This window comes from Dipteris shenzhenensis, chromosome 31 (assembly GCF_047967505.1).
Source record: "Dipteris shenzhenensis isolate YYH24624 ecotype China chromosome 31, Dip_SZ_1.0, whole genome shotgun sequence".
In the NCBI taxonomy this organism is placed as follows: Eukaryota; Viridiplantae; Streptophyta; class Polypodiopsida; order Gleicheniales; family Dipteridaceae; genus Dipteris; species Dipteris shenzhenensis.
The window spans coordinates 14,689,913-14,715,358 of record NC_141626.1 but is presented as its reverse complement, the minus strand read 5'-3'; the positions used below and the strand labels follow the sequence as shown (position 1 = coordinate 14,715,358).

General features: G+C 40.5%; 1 protein-coding gene across 1 annotated transcript; it reads left to right on the top strand.

The window, feature by feature from the left end:
- The first annotated feature begins 11,316 nt into the window (after positions 1–11,316).
- On the top strand, positions 11,317–24,762 carry LOC147881077 (uncharacterized). Its single transcript, XM_087370318.1, has 6 exons — positions 11,317–12,096; positions 12,207–12,484; positions 12,570–12,962; positions 22,185–22,787; positions 23,119–23,215; positions 23,309–24,762. The coding sequence occupies exons 1-6, from the start codon at positions 11,940–11,942 to the stop codon at positions 24,316–24,318; spliced, it is 2,538 nt and encodes an 845-aa protein (XP_087226444.1). The 5' UTR covers positions 11,317–11,939; the 3' UTR covers positions 24,319–24,762.
- Positions 24,763–25,446: the final 684 nt, after the last annotated feature.

The following is a 25,446-nucleotide window of genomic DNA, read 5'->3' as shown; positions in this document are numbered from 1 at the left end:
CCCGAACAGAAGTGCCTACAATTGTGTGCATGCATATTAAAATGTGCATTGTGACCTCTACCCTTCAAGAAAAGAGCTCTTTAAAAGTTTGCACAATGTTAAATTTCAACACTCGAATGTCCCCTATCCATGAAGAATGGATTTTTAAAATACATCCAAGAGATAATCTCAAATCCTTTTAAAAATTTTATTATATCAACTTTCAACACTCAACTTTCATTTGATCAAATCTAACGTCCCCTACCCGTCAAGAATATGTGTGTGTGTGTGTGTGTGTGTGTGTGTGTGTGTGTGTGTGTGTGTGTGTGTGTGTGTTTTCACTGGTACCCTTCAAGAAAAGAGTTCTTTAAAAGTTTGTACAATGTTAAATCTCAACACTCTAATGTCCCCTACCCATGAAGAATGGATTTTTAAAATACATCCAAGAGATAAATTGAAAGCCTTTTTAAAATTTTACTATATCAACAGTCAAGAGTGAACTTTCGTTTGGTCAGATCTAAGGTCCCCTACCCATCAAGAATGTGTGTGTGTGTGTGTGTGTGTGTGTGTGTGTGTGTGTTTTCACTGGTACCCATAAAGAAAAGAACTTGAGCTTCAGAAGCCTCTTTTTTTAAAAGTGCTTTAAAAAGAAATCTATTTAGGAGCTTTCAACACTCAACTTTCATTCAATTTGATGTGTAGGCCATATAAAAACAATCACCACCTTTTGAATTTCAGCTTTTCCTCAATACATGTGTGTAGTCATATTAAAATTTGCATTATGACCGCTACCCTTCAAGAAAAGAGTTCTTTAAAAGTTTGCACAATGTTAAATTTCAACATTCCAATGTCCCCTATCCATGAAGAATGGATTTTTAAAATACATCCAAGAGATAACTTGAAAGCCTTTTTAAAAATTTACTATATCAACTTTCAATACTCAACTCTCATTTGGTCATATCTAAGGTGCCCTACCCATTAAGAATGTGTGTGTGTGTGTGTGTACATTAGCTAATCCAACAAAAGTGAGAAGTTTCCCTATAAAATCAAAATGTTATGCATATTAAAAAGAAATGTCCCCTTTGCCTAATCTTAATATTATTTCCTTGACCGATACAGACCAAAAACTTAAGTTTCCTATCAAGAGACTATTTATACTATTAAATCTGAGAGTTTCTAGTCAAAGAACCTTGTAGAGAAGAGATACTTAAGACCTTGTACCCATAAAAGTGCAAATAAAATTTCTATCTCTAAAACAAAACCAAAACTATATAGATATTAATAAGATTGCTTTGAACTCTTTACACCTTTAAAAAAAGTACGTCCTAAAAAGTTGCATGTAGCTATAGCTAATCGTGCATGCATGCGTGCGTGCGTGCGTGTGTGTAAAGCCATATGAAAATGACAACCAGCTTTTGAATTGTTGCTTTTCTTCATTAGACATATGATCTTGCCAAGTACAAGAAACTCCATAAAGAAAAGAACTTGAGCTTGAGAGTCTTTTTCCTCAAATTATTATTAGCTAATCCCACAAAAGTGAAAAGTTTCCCTATAAAATCAAAATGTTATGCATATACAAAAGAAATGTTCCCTCTGCCTAATCTTAATTATATTATTTCCTTGGCCAATATAGACCAAAAACTTAAGTTTCCTATCAAGAGACTATTTACACTATTAAATCTGAGGGTTTCTAGTCAAAGAACCTTGTAGAGAAGAGATAAGACCTGGTACCCATAAAAGTGCAAATAAAATTTCTATCTCTAAAACAAAACTAAAAATATATAGATATTGATAAATGTTAAATCTCTCTCTCTCTCTCTCTCTCGAAGCTTTAGAATCTATTCGGGGAAAAAATCAACATTACCAACCTGATGTGTAGGTGGTGGAGGGGTTGTCTCTGCAATGCGAATAGTTGGCTGGATTCCACCGACTGGACTGGACTACCCACAATCAAGAAGTCGCGTTTTTAAACATATTGCTTTAAACTCTTTACACCTTTGAAAAAAGTACGCCTTTAAAACTTGCATGTAGCCATAGTTGTGGGTAAAGCCGTACGAAAACGACGACCAACTTTCAAATTGTCGCTTTTCCTCATTAGACATCGTAGTACACACACACACGCTTTCATTAGATAATTTAGAGCTTTCTAATCCCAACTTCACATGTTGTAACCCTTGGAAATAGAATGCTACAACTTTAAATGATCCATCTTGAGCTAATTATGAGATCCTTCAAGAAAAGAGTTCTTTAAAAGTTTGCACAATATTAAATTTCAACACTCTAATGTCCCCTACCCATGAAGAATGGATTTTAAAAATACATCCAAGAGATAATTTGAAAGCCTTTAAAAAAATTTACTATATCACAAACTCTCACCTCATTAAAAACTTGCGTTCATTGTGCCAATGTCTTCAAGACGCTATATAGTTCATCATTGATAATGCAAGGCAGCGCTCAGTCCACGACGGATTCCTCCATGACAATAGAATCTAATAGATTTTGTCGGAATCACATAGATTCCATTGTTCCAGTGAGCAACACGTGGCATATCAGACCTTATCCCAAGGTTACCACAACCACTACAGGGCTTTGTCACAGTGTTCACACATGGCAAGCCTTATAATCCATATCACCAGACACGTGGCAATCCTATCTGCCACATCAGCTGCCTCAAAAGTTGACACATGGCACGATTGCCACATCACCTTATCTCCATGCGCCACATCACCATTGTTGACATCAGCATTTGCCATGTCATCACTCCATCTTGGTAGCTACATCATCAATTGACCAAGTCAAAGTGCCATGTCATCAAGGTTGACCAGTCAACTACCACATCACCATATCCATTTTTTTATGGGTACCAGGTCTTATCTCTTCTCTACAAGGTTCTTTGACTAGAAACTCTCAGATTTAATAGTATAAATAGTGTCTTGACAGGAAACTTAAGTTTTTGGTCTATATTGGCCAAGGAAATAATAGAATTAAGATGAGGCAAAGGGGAGATTTCTTTTATATATGCATAACATTTTGATTTTATAGGGAAACTTTTCACTTTTGTGGGATTAGCTAATAATAATTTGAGAAAAAAGACTCTCAAGCTCAAGTTCTTTTCTTTATGGAGTTTCTTTTACTTGGCAAGATCATACGTCTAATGAGGAAAAGCAATAATTTAAAAGCTGGGTTATTTTTGTACAACTTCACACACACACACACACACACACAAATAGCTATAGCTACATGCAACTTTTTAGGGCGTACTCTTTTCAAAGGTGTAAAGAGTTCAAAGCAATTTTATTAATATCTATATATTTTTAGTTTTGTTTCAGAGATAGAAATTTTATTTGCATTTTTATGGGTACTAGGTCTTATCTCTTCTCTACAAGGTTCTTTGACTAGAAACTCTCGGATTTAATAGTATAAATAGTCTCTTGACAGGAAACTTAAGTTTTTGGTCTGTATTGGCCAAGGAAATAATAGAATTAAGATTAGGCAGAGGGGACCTTTCTTTTATATATGCATAACATTTTGATTTTATAGGGAAACTTTTCACTTTTTTGGCATTAGCTAATAATAATTTGAGAAAAAAGACACTCAAAATCAAGTTCTTTTCTTTATGGGGTTTCTTTTATTTAGCAAGATCATACATCTAATGAGGAAAAGCAACAATTCAAAAGCTGGTCGTCATTTTCGTATGGCTTTACACACACACACGAATAGCTATAGCTACATGCAACTTTTTAGGACATACTCTTTTCAAAGGTGTAAAGAGTTCAAAGCAATTTTATTAATATCTATATATTTTTGGTTTTGTTTTAGAGATAGAAATTTTATTTGCATTTTTATGGGTACTAGGTCTTATCTCTTCTCTACAAGGTTCTTTGACCTAGAAACTCTCATATTTAATAGTATAAATAGTCTCTTGATAGGAAACTTAAGTTTTTGGTCTATATTGGCCAAGGAAATAATAGAATTAAGATTAGGCAGAGGGGACATTTCTTTTATATATGCATAACATTTTGATTTTATAGAGAAACTTTTCACTTTTGTGGGATTAGCTAATAATAATTTGAGAAAAAAGACTCTCAAGCTCAAGTTCTTTTCTTTATGGAGTTTCTTTTACTTGGCAAGATCATACATCTAATGAGGAAAAGCAACAATTCAAAAGCTGATCGTCGTTTTCATACGTCTTTACACTTTTTTTTTTTGTGGGAATCATACGTCTTTACACACACACACACACACAAATAGCTATAGCTACATGCAACATTTTAAGGCATACTCTTTTCAAAGATGTAAAGAGTTCAAAGCAATATGATTAAAAACAGTCCATAGTTTGGCTTATTGATTGTAGGTAGTCCAGTCCAGTTAGTGGAATCGAGCCAACTATTCGCATTGCAAGGACAACCCCTCCACCACCTACACATCAATTTGGTGATGTTGATTTTTTATAAATTTCTAAAGCTTCTAGAGTAAATTTTATAAAAGGCTTCATATAGATTATAGGTGCAACTGAGAAAGAGTGAGAGAGAGATTTAACATTTATTAATATCTATATGTTTTTGGTCTGTATTGGTCAAGGAAATAATAGAATTAAGATTAGGCAGAGGGGACATTTCTTTTATATATGCATAACATTTTGATTTTATAGGGAAACTTCTCACTTTTGTTGGATTAGCTAATAATATTATTGTTTATGATGTTTAGTTAGAGGTGTGTTAAGTTCTCCTCACTTTTTCTTTATGCTGCAATTACGAATTACTTTTTGGTGTTGGTTGTTTGTCGGGCAATTGTTATAGTATTTGGCTGAAATAAAGGACCAGGAAGTGGAACATAAACAAGGAGTGGAACTAAAGCAAGTAGGCAAACAAAAAGCAACATTAAAGATAGCTCCCATACGTAGCCTCCTCTTCTCTCAGATCTCAGTTCCTATAGCCCATAACATAGGAGTATGGAAACAAAAGAGCAGCACCCTTTTCAATATTGGATGGCACAATCTTAACAGCACTACCAACTATTGAATTGAAGCAGAGGCTTATGGAGGCATTTTCCAAGCAGGTTTCAAACCTAGGATATGGGAAGAAGGTACGTTCATAGAGCTTAGCATTCTATGTGTTAAATAGCATTAAGATTGAATCAGTCGATCAACAACTTTGTAGGCCAAAATTACAGTAAGAGACAGCTCACAAACAAATGTGATACTTCAAGGCATCAATATTGACAAGATACTTGGATTACATGAACCTTCTCTTTCGCTTTATGCGAAGAGCTCCTTGAATGTGAAAGTGACACTAAGCAACTTCCCAAAACTTGGGACGTTTTCAATAAACCCATAGGGACATGTTGTTGACTTTCAGCATGAGGTAGACTCATAACTCATCAACTTCAAGCAACTTACCTCTCTTGCAAGAGTTCTATTTGAAGAAGTGGAGATGGTTTAGTTTTTGGGATAGTATAGTAGCCCTTAACTTTTTGATCTGCATAGCAAAGCCTTTTAAAGGGATTTTGCACCGTAGCTTTTTCCCAAACATATATAAATGTTTGAGGTAACTTTGGAATTGATTTTGACAATACATTTGAGACTACTTTGTGATCACTTTTCTATACTCTATAGTTGCTTGTTCGTATATGAAACATATGCTTTTTTGCAATATACTCTTTGCTTGAACATTGTAACTTGCTGAAAGAATCTAACACAAAGCTATAAACTTATTTTGGAATTGTTGCATTAAGAGCTCCCTACTTACATACGTTCTTGGTTTAAGAAAAAGATTTCATGATCTATTTGAACTTCCATCCACAATATTGGACTTATGTTAAGGTAGTAAAATCATATCTTGCATCTTGGATCGTTCTTCTTAGCTATGAGCAAACAATGATTGACTAGTATGTCCCATTGAGACTTTAGTCTCGACACTACGACTCTTGTAGTTCAAATCCATTGGAAGTATTGTTCCTCAAATGGAGCACCTCATTGCACAATAGAATCTAGCCATGCTAGATGTTGACTTGAATTTTTGCCAATCATTTCCATTAAATAGGAACATCTTCTTGGTGTTGACCCATTTACTTGATTACGCATACAATGTGGAGGGCTTGACATTATCGGTATGGAAATGCTTTTTCTATGGGAATGACTACAACTTCGATGCGGACGATCTAGCAAAAGCCATTTCAAAGTTCTTGACAACAACATGCGATTCCAAGTTATTGCTAAATTACATTCCCAGCGTTGTTGTAGAGACTATAGATTGGGATTTGGAGATAGTGAATTATATAGAGCTTAGGAAAGTCACAAGCATAAACTACAATTCAAAATCTAAATTGATTAGCCCCAAGGCTATCTTGCTATTCGACATGGTGGGAAGCGATTACTTTGTTTTCCCTGAAAGAACACCTGTGTAACATCAACGCAAACGCGGTCATTGGCTCCCTGAGGACTGTGTTCTCTTGGATAAACTACTAGCGAAAGAAACATTGTACGGTGCCAAGGATATTGCTATGAAGTTCAAGAGACTCTGTCCATTGACAAACATGATAGATGAGCAAATATGTGAAATTTTTTATAGAATTCCTAGTGACAGAGCAAGGACATGTGGGTCAATTCCAACATGCAAGCACGACGCAGTGGGAGATGCTACAAGTTCACATGGAAGCTTGAAGTATTTCAAACTTATCATCTCATTGACACCCCTTCTTATCCTTGTGCTTCTTGCAAGAATATTTTCTTATGTATGAATACAAGCTCCAAATTCACAGCAATTGCCATGCCTGAGAACGCATGTAATGTGATTGATCAAGAATTGCAAGCATAGCAAATGAAGCTTTGCTCCAAATGTGCAAAGTCCCTCAACCCCGGCAAATTGCAATACATATTCGCAAACTTGATGATGCACTTCATCCGCCTTGCCAGGTACGTCTCGAAGTTGAGCATGGTTGGTGTCCATAAGAATACCATTTGCACTAATCAGAGAACTAAACTATGAGGGGCAATACGGTCTACGAGGGAGTGTAATCATGTAATGGCAAACGTGGAGAAAGCACAACGAATATTGCCACATTTCTTAATTGACAATGCATCATTGCTAGTCGGCATTCAACGTAAGCTAGAGTATAAGCATTGTTAAATGAGTGGGTTGGTTCATCCCATGCTAACAATGAAAGCTCTCCATGACCTTATCTCAATGCCGCTATATGTGCAGAGTAATGTGGCCCTCAACAATGACTGGCTTAACAACATTAATTCAATGCACACACTGCTACGAGTAGAGCCCATGCCTGGCACAACCGCGAGCGACCCAGGGTCCGATGATGTGTTGGACACAGACAGGTTATTGCATGGATTGTACTTTGCATCAAGTTTTTGACTACAATGACTCTGTCGCACATGTTCCGCCATCTAAGGGAAATCATCCTCTTAGCCTTTTTAGAGACTCCTACTACGAGGAGATGTGCTTCTTAAAGCTATCCTTTGGTGAGCAAAAGAGGTACCATGAGCTATGTGATCACAATTACTAGGCAATTTCAACGTGGGAGTTACTACATGAGGATAGAAGATTCCATGCATAACATAGAAAATCTTTTCTTCAAAACATTGAAGATATTGGTTTTGAAAGTGTTGTCATCCACTTGGGTGCGGTTACGGAAAGAACAATTACAAGGGGAGCACCTTTGCGCAATAGACGTTCATCAAAACACAAACACCGAACAAATCTTGAACTCAAGAATAGGCTTTAGAGACTTGGAGGCACTGTGCCCATCATTAGACTACAAGCACAAATTGAAGAAGAATATATTCGCTACTATGATACAACAACTAGTCCCCCCAACATTCTTTGTGACCTTTTCTTGTGGCGGCGAGAGACCCTGACCAAGCCTTCTACAATGCTTGCAAAAACAAAATCCACAAATACAGTGATCATTAGATGATGACCATGCCCTACATATATGTCACCTATTTTGATCGATCCAATTGCGTCCCGACCATGGACTATTATGGATTAAGGACGCACAAAAGTTCGAGCAAACAATCATCGCTGCTCGACATAACTTCCTTCATTGATACATTCATTTTCCTAGATGGAAGTCTACTTGAGGAGTCTTTGAGCATTGCCCATATGCACCACCATCGCAGAGGCTACAAGAAGGTGAACAAAAGATGCAAGTATGGATTCCCTAAGCCACTATCCCATAGTACGTGCATACTACTTCTGCCAGAAGCAGATGAGCACCCAGATAGCATCAAACAAGGATTCTAGCATGCATTGTAGAAAAAGCATCGCTCTCTCAAATAATTAGCCAAGCAACAACAATTTACCAATTAGCTTTGGACCACATTTCGACCAACGTAAAAAACCAAGAGATGCTATCTAGCACAAACCATTGCTATTGGTCTGACCACTACAACACCTACATTTTACTGCTGCCAAAGAGCAAGCCCCTAGCTTAGAGGAGCAACAGCAACGAATCGACAACACCCCTTGCCCACAAGCTCCCACATCACAGTGAACAATGCGCCACACTTCAAGCACACATCACCAAAGCCATTCATTATCAAGCAAGCTTACACCTCCATACGAGAAGAAAGGAACACTACTTGCAGGCAAGTCCATTAAAAATAACTAGCAGTATCTTGTGGATCGCCCAAGGCAGCCATGCTCCTACTCCAACATGCACCAACAACCGAACCGCTGCACCTGAAGATACAAAGATCACACTGCACAGCCTACCGACGAATTCGCCAACAAGAAGCGAGCCCTTCGCGGGCAATTCATTATATCACAATCATGTGTCATATTATTTTAGATATGTGATGCTAGGTGGCATTATAGCTTCTGCTCAATTTGTAGCTCAGCACTTTGACCTATCTTATTTATTTCATTTTGTGACTCAGTAAGCACGAGCATATGAAGTCCCTTGTCAATCAATGAGATCTTCTAATTTCATCGATCTTAACCAAGGCAACTTCTCTAGTAAGAACCCAACGTTCTATACATTTTCTTTTGGTAAAATATGTTGAGGGAGGCCCATTCACTAACTTTGATACATATGAAAGGTAGCTTGCTATCTTGTTTGGTTAACTGCACATCCAAACATCATTCATGACTTACAACTAGTATTGGTAGAGCTCTTTCCAGAGGAATTGCCTCTTAAACTATATCTATTAGAATGCAAGGCTACAAGAATTGATTACCGTTATCTAGGTAGGTTAGATTAGGGTCGATGAGGGTGCACGTCTTCTGCTGTCCATTCCCACCATCACCTGGCATGGAATCTTGGGACTTCTTACTATTGGCTTGCTTAGATCCTTGACCCTTGTGCATGAGCTCAAAAATCAGAGCAAGCTTACAATGTTAAGGAAAGTCACTCATTGCCACTGTGACAACCAAAGATGTTGCTATTACAACTACGATGATGGGGCTACCACACTAACATTGGAGTACCCCATGCATTAGAGGCCCACCTCCCATGTATATCGGTCCTTCCACATCTACAACTTGACAAAATGGGTCCTTTATGGTCCCCCTCTAGTTGGCAACACTAAAATGCATATGTAGGCATGAGTGAAGCTAATAGCGATGTGTATCCCTAACTCACTAGTAGGCTTTGCTAAGGGTTGTATTGAAAGATAACAAGATGATTTAATGTGGATATTTTTTATTTTGCAAAGATTTGTTTGCATGTTAATGCTTTACTATTGTAATCTAAAACTATTTTGATACGACTGAGGGTGTACCCAACCCTCACTATTGTGACATGGAGAGCCATTTGTATTGGGAAATGATAATCCCTCCTCTATTCCCATGTCATAAGTGACCTCATGTATGAGTTAGTGAAAGGTCGTAAGAGAGTATTCTTATTGCAATTTGTGAAATCCAAAATGAGCCTTTTTATTTACCAATGACAAGCCTTGTCTTATCATAAAATGTCATTTACCATCATATCTACCTGGTTTATTTGAAAAAGTCCATCATATATACCTAGTTTGTATGAAAAAATGGGAAAAAGTTATCCATTTCTCTTGTTTCACGTCACATCGAGAATTCTCTAGGCATTGGTAATCGACAAGAGAACACCCCAATGAGAATGAAATCGATGTCAAATTTAGCCACTAGAAAGCGAGGTGAACGTAGATTTCGAGAAGATATTTCAAACCTATTGTATTTTTGTGATGGGGGTGGCATGTGTCATCATAAAGGCTATGTGAAAAGGAAAGGTGAGTTGACGAGGGGGGCATATGCACCACCTTTTTTGTCTTTCTTTCTTTCTTCTATTTGTCAAAGGCACTCGAGTTGTACTCTTGGATCAAGCCTCTCTAAATCCTTAACAAGGTGAATGATATTCAATCATTCATAAGGCCTGCCCAAGATAAAAAAAGTAAACAAAAAGGAATCCACTGAAAATGGTGTAAAGGAAGAGGAGATAAAGGGGAGAGAGAGAGAGAGAGAGAGAGAAAAGGTGGAGATTGTGTGTAAGAAGACTTGAGGAGATAAAGAAGGGAAGAGAAAGAGAGAGAGAGAGAGAGAGAGAGAGAGAGAGAGAGAGAGAGAGTAAGCCACTTTAAAGTCTTGCATTCAAGTCCAATGAAGAAGAGCCAATAGGAAAAATGCACTTTCAAAAATTCAAGAAATGCCTAATTTTTGCTTTGCCAAAATCTCATGGCTACCTTGAGGTAGACCAAAAATGGTGGGTGCTTAAAGGTACATGACGTGCCAAAAACTTTGTAACGAGCCCATCACATCATAGTAAAAGACTTCCATAAATGAAGACATGTCAAAAACTTCCTACACCGCCCATCACATCATTATAAATTCCAAACACATTTATCCTCCTTGCCCCATTGACTTTGATGTAGCCAGGGGGAGGCCTTTACTTTCAAGTAGAAGTGGGGAGCCGCGAGTCAGATTTACTTGCGGTAAAGGCCGACTCATGGCCTCTACCCAACTCTTCATCGCCATAGTTACACTACGCAAGGCACAGCTATCCTGAGACCTACGCTCTTTGAGCAGGATTCGAACGAGGGCAGGCAGTCGCCCGGGTGGCAGAGCCGTGAGTGAGATTTACTCGAGGTAAAGGCCGATCCGTTTCATCACCATAGCCGCACGACGAGGGGTAGAGCTGCCCTGAGGCCAACAGGAGTGGAGCAGGATTCAAACGAGGGCAACCGGGAGACTTGTGAGGTGGTGTCGCTTCTCCGGGGTGGCAGTGGTGGGCACAGGGAAGGCAAAAGGTGAGTTAGTTAACCCTGGAGGGGTGGGAAAAGAAGAACCTTGGGGAAATCCCCCTTTGTTTTGTTTCTTTTGTTTCTTTCTAATTGTTCTTTCTTTGTTCTTCTATTCTTTCTTTTCTCTCATCGCCATAGCCATTCTTCTCTTTGCCACCGACACGTTTCCTGTGCAGCTTCATCGCCATCGCTAAGCCTTCCGAGCTCCCTCCCTCCCTCCCTCCTCGCTTGCATTCTGTCGCCCTCTTCCTCACCCTTTCTTAGCACGGATTCCTCACCACTTCTCTTTCGCCTCCCAATTTCAACCCCTTCTTGCCTTCCTTTGTATCATTTTGTTACACCACCAGCCTTCGTTTTGCCTCACCCATTTTGGAGCTCAGTCAGTCGTAACGCATACTGTCAATGTCTTTTCTCTATCTCTATCGCTGCCTGGGCTTCGTCCTGTCGATACGAGGAGCGATTTTCCGTCCTTCCGTCCACGAGGAGCGCCTTCCCTTCTCTGCAAAACCCGGATCCTAGTTTCTAGATAGGTTTCCTCGAAGGAGAACCCTGTCCAGCGTAAGAAGCAGCAAATTTTTTGCGGAGCTTATAGCTAGGGTTCTCTGCGAAGCACCGGTCGATCCCGAAGCATCGGCCGTTCTAAGCAATAGATAGAACGGCCCTGTCAGAAATCTCTCCCGTGGCTCCTGAGTAGTGGGCTTTCCTCGTGCCAAAATCTCTTGAACGTGGTTTGCTCATGGGGAAGTTCCCGCTTCCACCTGGTTTCAGGTTTCACCCCACCGACGAGGAACTGGTAACTTATTATTTGAAACGGAAGATTTGTGGCCGCAAAATTGAGATTGAGGTTATAGCAGAGATCGATTTGTATAAGTTTGAACCATGGGATCTACCTGGTAGGTTGACCTATCTCAAAGTTTACCTCATTGGCATTAGAAAACAGAGAGACGAAAATTTCAATTGAGTTTTGTTATTTACCTTTGTTGCTTCGTTTTTATGGTTTCAGATATTTCTTGCCTCCAGACGAGGGACTTAGAATGGTATTTCTTTAGCCCAAGAGATAGAAAGTATCCAAACGGCTCTCGTACCAATAGGGCTACGGAAGCTGGATATTGGAAAGCTACGGGAAAAGATAGGTCAATATCTTCGGGCTCAAGGATCGTGGGGATAAAGAAAACCTTAGTGTTTTACAAAGGACGAGCACCCCGAGGAGAAAGGACTAATTGGGTTATGCATGAGTATCGGCTCGATGACCAGGAATGTGTGAGAATACAGGCACCGCAGGTAAATAGTTTTAATGTGGTCCTATTTCATTGAATGATTTAGAATGCCAGGTACTGAGACTGAAAAGTTTCTTTCGGACTTGCAGAATGGATTTGTCCTTTGTCGAATTTTTAGAAAGAGTGGTCCTGGCCCGAAGAATGGAGAGCAATATGGTGCGCCTGTTGAAGATGAAGAGTGGGAATCCTTACCAGCAGTGAAAGGGGAAGGACCTGCAAGAAGCGACCAGCCAGATGCAGGTCCAGGTGAATTTGGGCTCGAGTCTGGTGAAACTCCCCCTCAGAGTGAATGTTGTCCTATGAATCAAGTCACGCCTTGTGAATCAGGGCTTGAGTCTGGTGAAACGCCCTCTCAAAGTGAAGGTTGTCCTATGAATCAAAGCATGCCTTGTGGAGCTTTTGATGGGGAAAGGGGATACGTGAATATGGAGCAAAAACCAACTCATTCAGATGTAAGGGCTCTGGATTCTGAACAAACAAAGGTATTGCTTACTCACTTGGTGCTTGTGGTCATCTGTTATTTGTTTAAAGCTTTTGTATATCTGTTTTTATAGGGGTAAGCCTGTTGGAGGGATGACTTCATGCATGATTCCAGCCGCATCTGTTTTTGTATGTGTGTTTTTATTTGGGGTAACCCTGTTGGATGGATGAGTCATGCATGATTTCAGCGTCATCTGGATATCAAACGTCTACTTTATGTATGTCCCCCACATGATGGTCTAGCTTGCATTTTCAACCTTTTTATTTATTTTTTGCCTTAGATGTGTTCATTTGGGAGAGACAGAAGTGAGATGCTAGCAGTTGTAACTTCGTAAAAACTGCAAATGGCTAAATTTGAGGCAAAAGCTCCAAATTTCTCACTCAGATGTGAGTGGAAGTTATCATAGCCCCAAATTTTTCTCTCAGATTTGAGTGGAAATTATCAGAACCTGTCAAGTCCTGCAAAAGCACAGATTGGAGGCAAAAAGGCCCAAATTTCCCACAAGCTCTTCAAACACTTATACCAGGTGTATGACTGTAAATGCAGCAGTTTTCAGTGGTGGCCCGGCTGGAAACAGCTGCTGCGGTTGGAAAACAGCAGTCTCCCTTGCAAGCTTGGTCGACCTGCACTGAAATGTGCTTCAAAGGCGCCGACCAGGCCTAAGGCAGCCTGTCCAGAGAAGCTCTGTACAACAGGCAAAGAAATGTCGTGCAGCTGATGTACAGCAGGTGGCTTAGTAGAAACAGCTCGAAATCAGCGCAAGTGCCTCCAAAAAAGGGTTGATCAGGTCTGGAATAGCAGGTGTGAATCCCTAGAATAGGATGGCTGATGAAAAACGAGTCGTACAGCTGAGCAGCTGAGCACTGTACAGCAGGGATTCTTGTGCCAAAAGTGCTTCCACAGGGCTGGAAGAGATGCCTGCAGGTGTGGGAGAGGTTTGGGCAACCTGCTCTGACACCAAATGTCAGTGGAGGTGGAGTGAGCAGAAGTGAAGCATAGCAAACAGTTGCTGTTGCAAAAAGAGTAAGTGGAGTACAACAAAACTCACCCTCGCTCCAAAATAAAATCCCTAAGTAGCCCAAGCAAAGGAAAAGTCCCTAATTGGTGACACAATGCCCCTTGGGTGAGGGTGTACTAACCTACTACATCTTACAGAGATTGCTAATCAAGAATGACCTTAACCATGTCTTCATCAGTGCTCTCTCCATCACAAGAGAAAGGACTTAAATGAGAAAACAATACTTCTACAAATTAATGTGGAACTGACATTTGGAGAGCAATGCAAATACTTCGTCTAAATTTTGGAGATGGTTCTAATGGCTTTTGAAGTAGATGAGAGTTCACCAATGTACAGAGTCAACAAACTTGTCTAAATAAGCCTGAAGAAATCATTCATAGTCCTTGTGATAGTTATAGGACCATTACCTGGGCCAAATGGCATGACTACCCTTGCAAGCATGCCTTATCTTAAAGTAAATATTCTTCTTTGATTATGATTTGATGATACCTTGAGGCTTGACTTGGAGTTGATCTAAGATATTTGAAAGTCTTGGCAAAGGATATTGTTCCTTGACAGTAATGCCCTATAGTCAACGTAACGCTTTTAAGTTGGAGGATAATCGTGGCTGGCCAAGAGAGCAGCTCTTCAATTGTATTTATATGAATGAGGATGAGATTGTGTTGGAAGCCCTAAACTTTAAGTTCTTAGACTCCCATTGTCGAAGATGATGCTCACTAATGTTTGCTTGACTGGTCTTCTAGTAATGAACAACGTCTTGTTAGAGAAAAGATTTGCTTGCTATAGCCAAGTCCCATGCAACAGAAAGAGAACTCACTCTGTGTGCATGCTCTATGGAAAGATACTTTCCTGAGAGAATAATCAGATGTGCAACCAGAGAAATATGTATTGTTGTAGAGAACCAAGTACACGAACACCTACAGCATACTATTGCTGAGGTAAGGTATTAAAACTGGCTCCGTTTGAGTATCTACTGAGGTAGGCTCCTCTCTGCCACTTGCCAGTACCTACCAAGGTGAGTCCTGCTCCTCCCCTTATGAGCACACCTTTATGTACTGTTTGGTGTGCTCCTTGAAGGCTAAAATTACTGGTGCAAGGAGAGGACAAATGCCCCCCTCATATGCTGGCCCCCCTTTCTTGACTTGACGTGTGTTTGCTGCCAACTAACCCAAGCGGACCTGCTACGTGGCAAGCTGACCTGGTTTGCCACTCCTGTTGGCTGTCAAACAGGTCTGACCGACCTGGGACCAGGCCCTACTGCATCATGCATGTGTTGGCCTTTGCCCATTCGTGTAGCCCATATATGGGCTTATGGCTGGCGTCTTTCCAGCCCCACAGCTTGCCTGATTGTGGACTGAAAGTCAGCTCTAATTTCTGACAAGGGTGGCCCCTGTGGCTGCCCTAAAATTAATACAAGAACGATCTGAACATGCTGCCGCCCTAATTCCTCCCCCTTCGTCCCATCCTATGCGGCCTACAGTGGGTTGTGGGAATGGAATGGTCACCTCCCCAACACACACATGCTCGGAGCTGCTTTCAGGATCAAGATGAAAGTTCCACATACGCTGAATATCAATGCAAGCTCTCTATTTTTGCTGGCAAAACTTTGATAGGCAGCCCTTGCTCTCCATACAAGCAAAATCATCTTGGAACATAGGTTGTCTTGCCAACCACTTATGGTACCGCAATTTCTGATCATGAAGATGCTAGTGTCTTCATGCAATTGAGGTACCAGGTTTATCCATGAATTCACCATCTTGTCGATTCCACTCGTATGACAGATGTCCATCTTGTTGTTCTCCCGGGTGTAACCTCGTGTAGTGAGATCCCTATGGTTGCTTCCCACTAGTAGGAATCTCTATAGCTGACTTGTCTTTGGGATAATGCTTTCACCAATTGATCTTCCATGAGCATGATCCTCCTCCTTTGATCCTCCGGATCCCACATCTCCACTTGAAAGGCTTTGATAGGATCATCACTTGGTCATTTCGACATCATGTAACTCGGAAAGTTTGGAGAAGCCTCTTGATTATCTTCATTGCTCAACAACTCGAACTTGTTGAAGTCCCCGTCACCAACCTCCAAGGAAATCTTGCAGCAGGCATTGAAAGCTTCTGCAATGAGAACTCGTTTTGTGTTTGTAAGGACAGCTTCCACTATCCATTTGCTAACCAATAAAGGACTTTTGTACAAATATCCACCCCAAAGAAATCTATTGAAGTCTCCAATAAAGTAAATTGAGTAAACGTACCTCGGAAACTCAGTTTGGTATTGCTTGCCATTGTAGCAAGCCAAAATACATCTTCAGTGTCTTTATGTAACTGTGGACGCATGCTCCTTTGGCTTATCAAGCTTAATCTTTGAATGAGCACCTTTATTTGTGCTAGTGGTACTAGACATGTCCTTAGGTCCCAAGACTGAGCAACACCTAACATCCTCCACCACAACATTAAGATTTGTGCACCATGGAACTTTGGGTATGTTGAATACAAAGTTTATCTCAATGAGAGTTTGATTCATCATTAAGAAAAGTTTCTATTTTACCATATTGGTGGATCTAGTGTCAATTGCGTCTTTGGTTCTTTTCTTTGCTTGGTTAGCCTTCTTCTTCTTGGAGTCCTTTGCAAATTGTCCAAGCTTGTTGCAGTAGGAGCATTTCTTCTTGTTCTTGCTCTTCTTTATACTTTTTCCGTTTGAAGAGTGTCTATCATCTTATTGATTCTTGGCATCTTCTTTTCTGGGGCTTACCTTTGACTAGATAGGCTTTGCGTGGCTCACCATTGACCATCGTACAACTTCAATTGTGCCTCCTTTTTAAGCAGCAAACGAGCCTAGTTCTTGGAGCATAACGGGCTTTGACTATACCACCAACCGTGTGAAGCTTATGGACTGGCACCGATTGTTGTTCTCCTTGTGACCAATTGTCATCAATCGATCTTTGACGACATAAGTGTTTCTTTGCTTGCTAAGTATGTCTTCCTTTTGTTTTTAAAAAAAAATTGTTCTCGTTTTTCCCCCCCCTCTTCTGTTTTCTCTGTTAGATTCTGTGTAGATTTTTGGACTTTAGAACAAAATTTCTAAATTTGTACGATTGGATATTTTTATCTCCACAAGTCAATCATGGGTTGACTCTCCTCCCCCCATCAATCATGGCAAATGACTGATTTTGGAGGGTGATTATTCTCCCTATGTTCTTCATTTCATAGAGATCCTTTAAGATGTCCCATGCCTCCTGTGCTATTTCTGCCAACTCGACATGGGTATCACCGCATCCGTAGCTGGCCTGATTATCATGATGCATCCTCCAGTCTGCACTCCTTCGCACTATTTGGATTTGCCTACGCATCCACCACTTTGGCCACTAGCTGGCTCTGAATCTTTCCTTCCTGTTCGAATAATTGGTTCCGTCCAATTTTCCAGCCCCAAGGTCATAGAATGAACTGGCATCAATGATGAGGTTGGTTCCAAGCAGTAGATTATTTAATAGGGATCATGTTATACTGGACTATTCCTAGTGTACGGGTGCCCTTAGATTAAGGAAACCCTGAGGGGAGTCATACATGAGTCTATATATGATCTTTGGGCTCATTTGTTAGTATCCCTTTTGATGGACCCCTTGGGCTTTGGGACCTAAAGCAGCCTATGCCAAGTTTGGCCTAATGCTTGGACTTGTGGACTCTCGAGGTATGGGACGTGGGGGTTGTGACCATGGATGCAGTGCGGTGCTTGGGTAACCTCAAGCTAGGAGGGTAATACTTTATTTTGGATCTACAGCTAGATGTTGAGCTCACCAGCCCTCCCAATATGGTCTTACTAATCCATGGTGATTTTATAGGGATTGGCTTTAGAGTAGAATGTGCAATACGCCTAGTCTTAGGCTTAGCTATCCCTTGCCATAAGCTAGGGCTGTCTTGACATGAGCACAATCTCTCTCTCTTCTTTGTCTGCAGTAGCAGCAGCAACATTGCTAACATTGACTTGTATACTACTGGCGTTGTAATAGTTGTTTGTTTACATTATGTTTGGTCCGCATGATCTTTTACTCATGTGTGGAACCATTAATGGACCTCTGCGAATTTTCTTTTTGATAATGTTAGTACTGACAACTTCATTAATATCTTTTACTCATGTGTGGAACCATTAATGGACGTCATCTTAATGTTCTTTTCGATAGTGTTAGTACTCACAACTTCATTAATATGTCACGGGTGCAGGAATTGAACCTGCTCATGTGTGCGTAGTAACCACTCTTATGTGGTGAACTTTGCCAAGACCGATTTTGAGGTATGGGATTGAAGTGTGTCTGTGGCATCCTTGTGTGTATAGGAGTATGAAGGAATGCTTTCTTTCCATTTCTTGAATATGGATTGCATTGATGTGTTCCTTGGCAAGGAGCTGTTCTTTAGTAATAATCGGGGTGTGGAGTATGTAGTCATACGATATCCTTTTGTATGAATGCCAGCCGATCAATTTGATTGCTGATCTTAATTGCCCAATGGCCAAATTTTGCACGTTAAAAGTTAATAAAAAAGACAAGCAACTCTTGTTACACGATTCTTCTCCATCTTTATTATTTTGTAACCCTATGGATGCTATGAAATTTTAAGTGAGGTTAATTCTGTTGCCTCACATGTGTTTCATTAATTTTTAAAATTTCAGCTATTTCTTGTGAATTGGAAAGTGGATGTAAGCCGAAAATGTCTTATGTTTGTTGAGTTAATGAAGCAATATGTTCTTAATAATAATATAAAATAATAAAATTCTTAGACAACCGTCAATCTTCTATGTTAAAACTCATTCCATGGTTCTGGATTGTCGTCAAAATGATTTCGGACGACATTCCAAATATTTTACACTCTGCTAACTGTCACACACCTTTAAGTTTTCCCCCTTTTATTTCAGAGGGCTGAGTCTTCTATTTGCTATGGAGAGTTGATAGACTAGGCATATTTATCTTTTATAGAAGTATGAAAATATATGTTTGTATTTGTAATGTGCACCTAAACAAGCGTGCCTGGAGTAATATTTTAACGATGCATGTTGCATATTGTCTGTGTAAGAATGTATCGACTTTTCAAGTAGATTCGCGCTATTGTCATACAGTTTGCGTAAGTTTTAACTACGTAGATTATGAGAAGCTGACTTAGTTTACAGCCGACGTAGTGGTCCTATTTCTTTTGCTCTATAGGAGTTCGGTTCTGTAAGCAGTCTCATGCACATTTTTCCCTGGCAGCTTGTAAATTCTTGTCTCTCTCCTGGAAAAAATGTCTTATACTTAAAATTTGATTCTATGACGTCAAAGGGACTAGTAGCGTATGTCTGATATGTCTGATGAAACAGCACCATTTTTTGTGAACTGGGCAGGGCCATGTCTTGTATTGCAGAAGGTTCTGATGTTCTTCTTCCATTTATGGTGATGACTCACGAAAAGGGTTGAGAACTCACACAATATATCTAATATGCAGAAATGCAGTTGCGAACATTGTACAAAAGACAACTTTATTTCACTGGAGTCAGGAAACTGCAGAGATTGAAATTTGTAAAAAGGAATTCCTGAATAAGGTGAGAGCTCACAAGTGGAATCATATTTTGACGATGATTCATGGCTTTGTGAGAGCTCGCCAGAATTGCAAGGAAGTGGACACGAATTTAGGGTAGATATGTTAGAAGGTGGTTTCATTCCAACCTCATTTTCATCTGCTTGGAGACTTCTTTTCAAGAATGCTTTGCTCTGCAGAACCTGTACTACTAATGTACCTTTGTCAGCATGTGAAGGTGATAGAACTCCACACATGCACACACACATGCACACCCCGAGAGAGAGAGAGAGAGAGAGAGAGAGAGAGAGAGAATAACGTCAGCGGAAGGCCTCGCGGGCCTATTGGACACAGTACAATTCAAAAGGACTTATATCATATGGAAAACCCAGAGAGAATCGAGGGAGTGCCTATGGCAGCTCAGCCCCAAATTCTTATAGCTTAACTATATTCAAGTATTATCTTAAAGGTGGCCTGAACAACATCAGTTCAAGACTGAGAGTCTTTAGGTTTGGATTTGGAATCTCTGGTAAGTGCTTTTCCATCCCTGTAAACAGCCCATTTTCCTTCCTTTTGAGCATCCTTCACTTTAGTCAATTCAGTGGCCTTGAGTTTGAGCTGAGTTGGAGTTAGCTCCTCTGCTATCCATATCTTAGTACCTTTGAACTTATTGGTTTGCTTGAGAATCCTTCTAATTACATCTTCAGCTTCCCACTCTATTTGTGGGATTCTTTCCATGATGTTTTTCAGCTTTTCTTTTTTACTTCCTTCAAACCAGCACTCTGGTATCCCCCCTATGCGTATGATTTTTGCACTTACAAGCGTTGGTTCCTGCTCTTGTACTTCTAAGTTCTACCTACATACACATCCGATGTGTTGATTTTAGTGTCCAATGTTGCTGTAATTTCCTGTTTCACTGATTGGAGCTGAGTTGTAACCAAATCCTGGACTTTAGTCACCATCTGTGGTGTGGGTGCTGCTGTTGAAATACTTCATGAATAATTTCCTGCTTCCCTTGTTCTTCCCAAGCACTTTTTTTTTTCTCTAGAGCTGCAAGTTTGAGCTTGAGCTCAGGTATTTCCTGCTGTAGATAATAAATATGCTCGTGGGTCAATCATGCTCACCATTCTCTTATGCTAGATAGTTCTTGGCATATGGGGAAGGCATCTTTGCAAACATGTAAGGGGGGGGCGAATTGAGGGCCGCAATGGAGGAGTATGAGGCTTTGGTTGGGGTCGAGGTAAAAGTCTTGACCCTGGGGAAAGCCATGGGTGTCTTGGCTTCTCCATCCATGGTGGCCTGCGTGTATTTTGGTACCCTCTGCTGTGACTAACCCTCAGGGGTCTCGGCCCAAGCCCTGGTGCGTATGCCATGCTATGAAATGAGACTCACAAACTCCTGTTCCGCTCCTTCTGCTGACGGGCTGTTGTTGACGGCCTACTGTGGGCGCACTGCTGAAGGGGATGCTGGTGTTACACTACTGACGGCGCTGTTATTGGCGGCGCAGCTGCTGCTGCTAACTGTGTGTTGGCGCCCCTGCGCTGGTCAAGGTTACTGACGATGATGACGAAGAGAGAGAGAGAGAGAGAGAGAGAGAGAATTTTCGAGAGAGAGAGAGAGAGAGAGAGAGAGAGAGAGAGAGAGAGAGAGAGAGATTCAGATTTTCTAACCCTTCTAATTGTAGTTAGCTTCTACCTGATATGGTTAATGTATTCTCTTAGGGTCTGGAAGCTATTAACTATATAGATACCCTTGGGGCTAAATACCATGTGGTATGGTGTGTAAGGTAAGGTCCTCAAGTTTTGGCCAAATATGCGACATGGCATCATGAGAAGTTCTAGGGGAACTTGTCAGTTTTGCTTAATATATTTGGAGGGGCTGAGACTATTTAGGAGGCTTGGTCCTCACTATTTGATCACCTTGTAAGCGTAAGCCCATGGAGCTTGGCAGCAAACCGGCATTCTTTTCAGCCAGGGGTAACTGTGTATGCTGGGTTTATGGCTGGAGGGTGAGCCTGATGCTCAGTCAGTTTTATCTGATCTGTATGTGGTCTTTGAGCTAGGTGTCCTACCATTCGTGGTTATGAGCCAAATACAAGAGGCCCTAGCTAGATGTATGTTGATGAAAAGCAATGGAAACTTGCTAAGTTTGTACTGTGTGAATGAGGCTTACACTTTCAGCATTCATGCCTTCTGGGAGTAGTGCTGCCCATTAATGAGGAAAATTTTGACTTTTGTACTGAAGCTCTGGTGGGGACTGAGTTAATTTCAGAGTCTTTCACAGATTACAGTGCCCTTTCTTTTTCACTTGAATGACCCTCTTTGGTCCACTCTTGTATTTTTTGAGTTCTTCCCATAAGGTTAGTTAAAACTGATCTTTGCTATTGCTGCAGCCTTTGACCAAATAGCCATTTGGAGTCGACAGGATGCTTGGTTCTTGTCTTCACTGTGTTCATTATTTATGCTTGAAATGGGTTGTGGTCATGCGTTGTGGCTTTCAAAAGAAAATGAGATTTTGAGTGGCACCAAGACAATAGTTGTAATCTTCGTTTTGTGACTTGTTGAATTACATGATATTTGCCTAAATATTGAATGATATAGGATTGGTTAGCGTGTCCATGATGCTTAGTGCGAATTTTAATCAGGATGATGTTTTTTGTCGGGTGCAGTGTATCAACTTACCTGACAGAATCCTTCCAGATATGCCAAACCAAAGAAGTTCGGTGCGCTTCATGGTTCCTTCTCACGACGGATACTACTTGGGAAATGAATCTGATTTCTTCGCGCCTTCATTTTCTACTGCTGATGAGAAGGATGTTTTGAACGAGATATCTGAGCTTGTTGCGCCATGTCAAGGTGGCAGTGCCAATGAGTTTCATGCTTTGGAGAATCCACATTTAGATTTTAGGTTTGGTCAAGCTGATCCATATCTATCTGGTGACTTTTTGGAGTTGGATGACCTACAACCGCCAGATTCTGAAGCAGAGGATACCACAGGAATTGAGATAAGGTCAAGGAGCCAAGAAAAATGGAAGACGACTGGACGCTACTCGCCTTATGTTCCTCCTAAGTGCCGATTGCAACACCATCATGTTGCAGACGAAAATGATGAATCATCAGTCCCTAGCAGCAAAATAGATTTTAGAGTATCTGAGACTATTCCTGTTGAGGATACTGATCGTGGTCATTGCCGAGATTTGCAATCTGAAGAAGTGAAACATGAATCTAGAGAATTGATGGACCTTACATCTGAGCAACAGGATACTTCAAAGGTAAATGCTGTACCTGCCCATTTTACACTTTGCAGTGGATTTATCTGTGGTGAATTTATCCATCAAGTTGCTAGCCTAAGTTTTGTGCTATTTCAATTAGTTATGGTTTGGCTGGTACATGTTTTCCAAGCATGGCGCCATTTTTCACTAATATTACCATTTTCACTGATTTTGTGGGTGTATGAAATCCTGTTTATGCGGTTATAGAATTAAGGGGAATGTAATGGGTGTTGTTTTTGGCATGAACTCTCCTAACCCTATCAGGTTGTCCCTGAAAGGGACAGAAAATTTCTGGTTGTTCTGACTGAGCAGTGGGGTTTGGCTATTACAGGCTTTGCAAACACGACCATCAGATAATACTTGCACTATAAATTCCCCCTGTCAAGTTTTCAGTCAATCTGTACTAGAACAACTGTTAACTTTTCCAGGTATGTGTGCTTACTTCTTTAGCATGGCTATTTTTCGAGCTGTGTGGAGCAATAAGTTTGCAGTACTTATCCTGGGATTGGGGCTTGATGCAGAATTTTATGATGGAGAACTCTCAGATTTAAAACTGAACGTTCCTTCTCAGAGTCCCATAGGGGGTGGGGAGCCCGATTATGATGATGTTTTGCAGTTTTTTACGGAGATAAATGCCCTTAGTGCCAGTGAGAGAGATTCTTTGGACGTTGAATGTTTGGCTAAAAATATACAGAAAGGAATGTTTCAGTATGACAGTTTACAGGATTGCAATGCTGGTTTCAGTGTACAGGATGGGCAATACTTTGACGCCTTCTCATCTTTCCCAGATAATATTGATGTATTTGGGAATACAAAAAGTTCAGTTATGGACACTTCGGAAGGGGTTAATTGCATACCTTTCACCAGGGAAATTGAAACTGTTTCTACTTTTGTCAACGCTAACGGCGATACTTGGGGAGAGTTTGGACAAATGCAGTTGCAATGTATATCGGAAGGCCATGGAAACGCGGTTGATTTTTGCCCACCATTTTCAGATTATGAGGAAAGTTTGATCGTGAACAGGCTTCAGTCTGCAGCTAGCTCAACAGACCAAAGAAACACATCAGAAGGGCAAGATTCTGGTGAAGCTTGTGGTACAGAGTCTGAGGATACTGCTAAGGGGCTTACAGGGAATAAGATCTCAAAGGGTCTTAGTGGGTTTTTAAACATTTTGGGATCTGTTCCAATTTTACCAGCATCAGCTGCAGATTTGCCTCCAAAAGCTAATCCTCGAGTCGGATCAATAAGTGTCATGGCAAGGAGTCTTGATGTTGGGGCTGTTTCCCTGACATGTACTTGTTCAAAGATTGATTTGCCTTCATCCTGTACAAGCTGCACCTTGACCAAGATTGAGAACAGAGGGAGATTTGTTCGTTCTCTTTCCTTCAGTGGACTGAGGACTAAGGGAGATTCTAATATGGGGTTGTTTGCAGTGGCTTTATTGGGTGCAACCTGGGCCTTCTTCTGGTTGCTGTTAGCTGGAGGGACTTGGAAACTTTTCAGGGGAGTATATAGGCTTATGTTATCATAGTACCATATGAACATGGATAGGCTTCGACCTTTTCCATTATTTTGTATGATACACATGGTCGTCAGCGATCTGATACAGCTCAAGCAGGCAAATCAATGGATGACCCGAATACCCTTGCTAGAAGTTGTGTGAAATGAGCATCTTTACGTCAGTGCAGCTGGGATTTGCTGCCCAAGTCTTATGTCAAGTATCCTTAGGCTTACTGGGTTCTCTATTTTCCTCAGTATCCAATATTAGGTGTAGTCCATTTCCCTTCAAGCTAATTGAGCAAGCTGGAGGGTTTAGCATATTCAAATTCTCTATCTACGTTCTTCTCCAGTTTCGCTAGTTTGCCCAGTTTTTGTAAAAGTAGTTCACAGGCATATTTGGATCTAAAAACTGCCACTCGTTAATATATATATGTAAATATTTACTGTGTGTGTCACATGGAACTACTCTCTTAAAATGAGCAGGCTTTGAAATGCTCTTTCTGTCTGTTGGCCTCATCTTGTGGGTTTTGTAGACTGTCGAGTGTGTATAGACATGACTCCATGTGAAGCATTAAAAAATGGTACTTTTTGATGTCATCTAAAAGAGAGCCCTGGTTAGTATGAATGGGAAACAGTTTGTGAACAAAGTTTGGTTGATGCACATATCCATCAGTAGTTTGGCGATCCATAGATACATGTACATGTACACACTCTTTTTTGTTGGGTGATAACCATTTGTTTTTATATTACAAAAAGAAAGAACAGCTACTTACAACATCAGAAGATATCACTATAGATCAAGAAGGCAGGATAATCTAAATCTTGAGCATGTAGACAATCATAAAATGATTGCTGTAGAGAAGTGATACTTAGCGAGGGATGGATCACCAAAGACTCGATGGCTCTATAGAGTCCAAAGAGCCCAATAATAATGAATCCGATAAAAAGATCATCCCTAGATGAAATCCAAACAGCTAGAATCGCTCGTCAAAGGAAGCAGTGGGAAAATGAGAGTGAAGCCTTTGTTGTAGCAATAACAAGAAATCATGAGATTTAGGGCAATGCTAGAATAGATGATGCATAGAATTCCACATTGTCAAGAAGTGGTAGGAGCAATATGATGATGAGCCAAAAGTTGTCCAAATGGGAGTACTCAAGT

Coding starts and splice junctions, on each gene's coding strand:
- LOC147881077 (XM_087370318.1), top strand. CDS start 11,940: ATGGGGAAGTTCCCGCTTCCACCTGGTTTCAGGTTTCACCCCACCGAC. Junction 12,097..12,206: donor TGAACCATGGGATCTACCTG/GTAGGTTGACCT, acceptor TTATGGTTTCAG/ATATTTCTTGCCTCCAGACG. Junction 12,485..12,569: donor TGAGAATACAGGCACCGCAG/GTAAATAGTTTT, acceptor TCGGACTTGCAG/AATGGATTTGTCCTTTGTCG.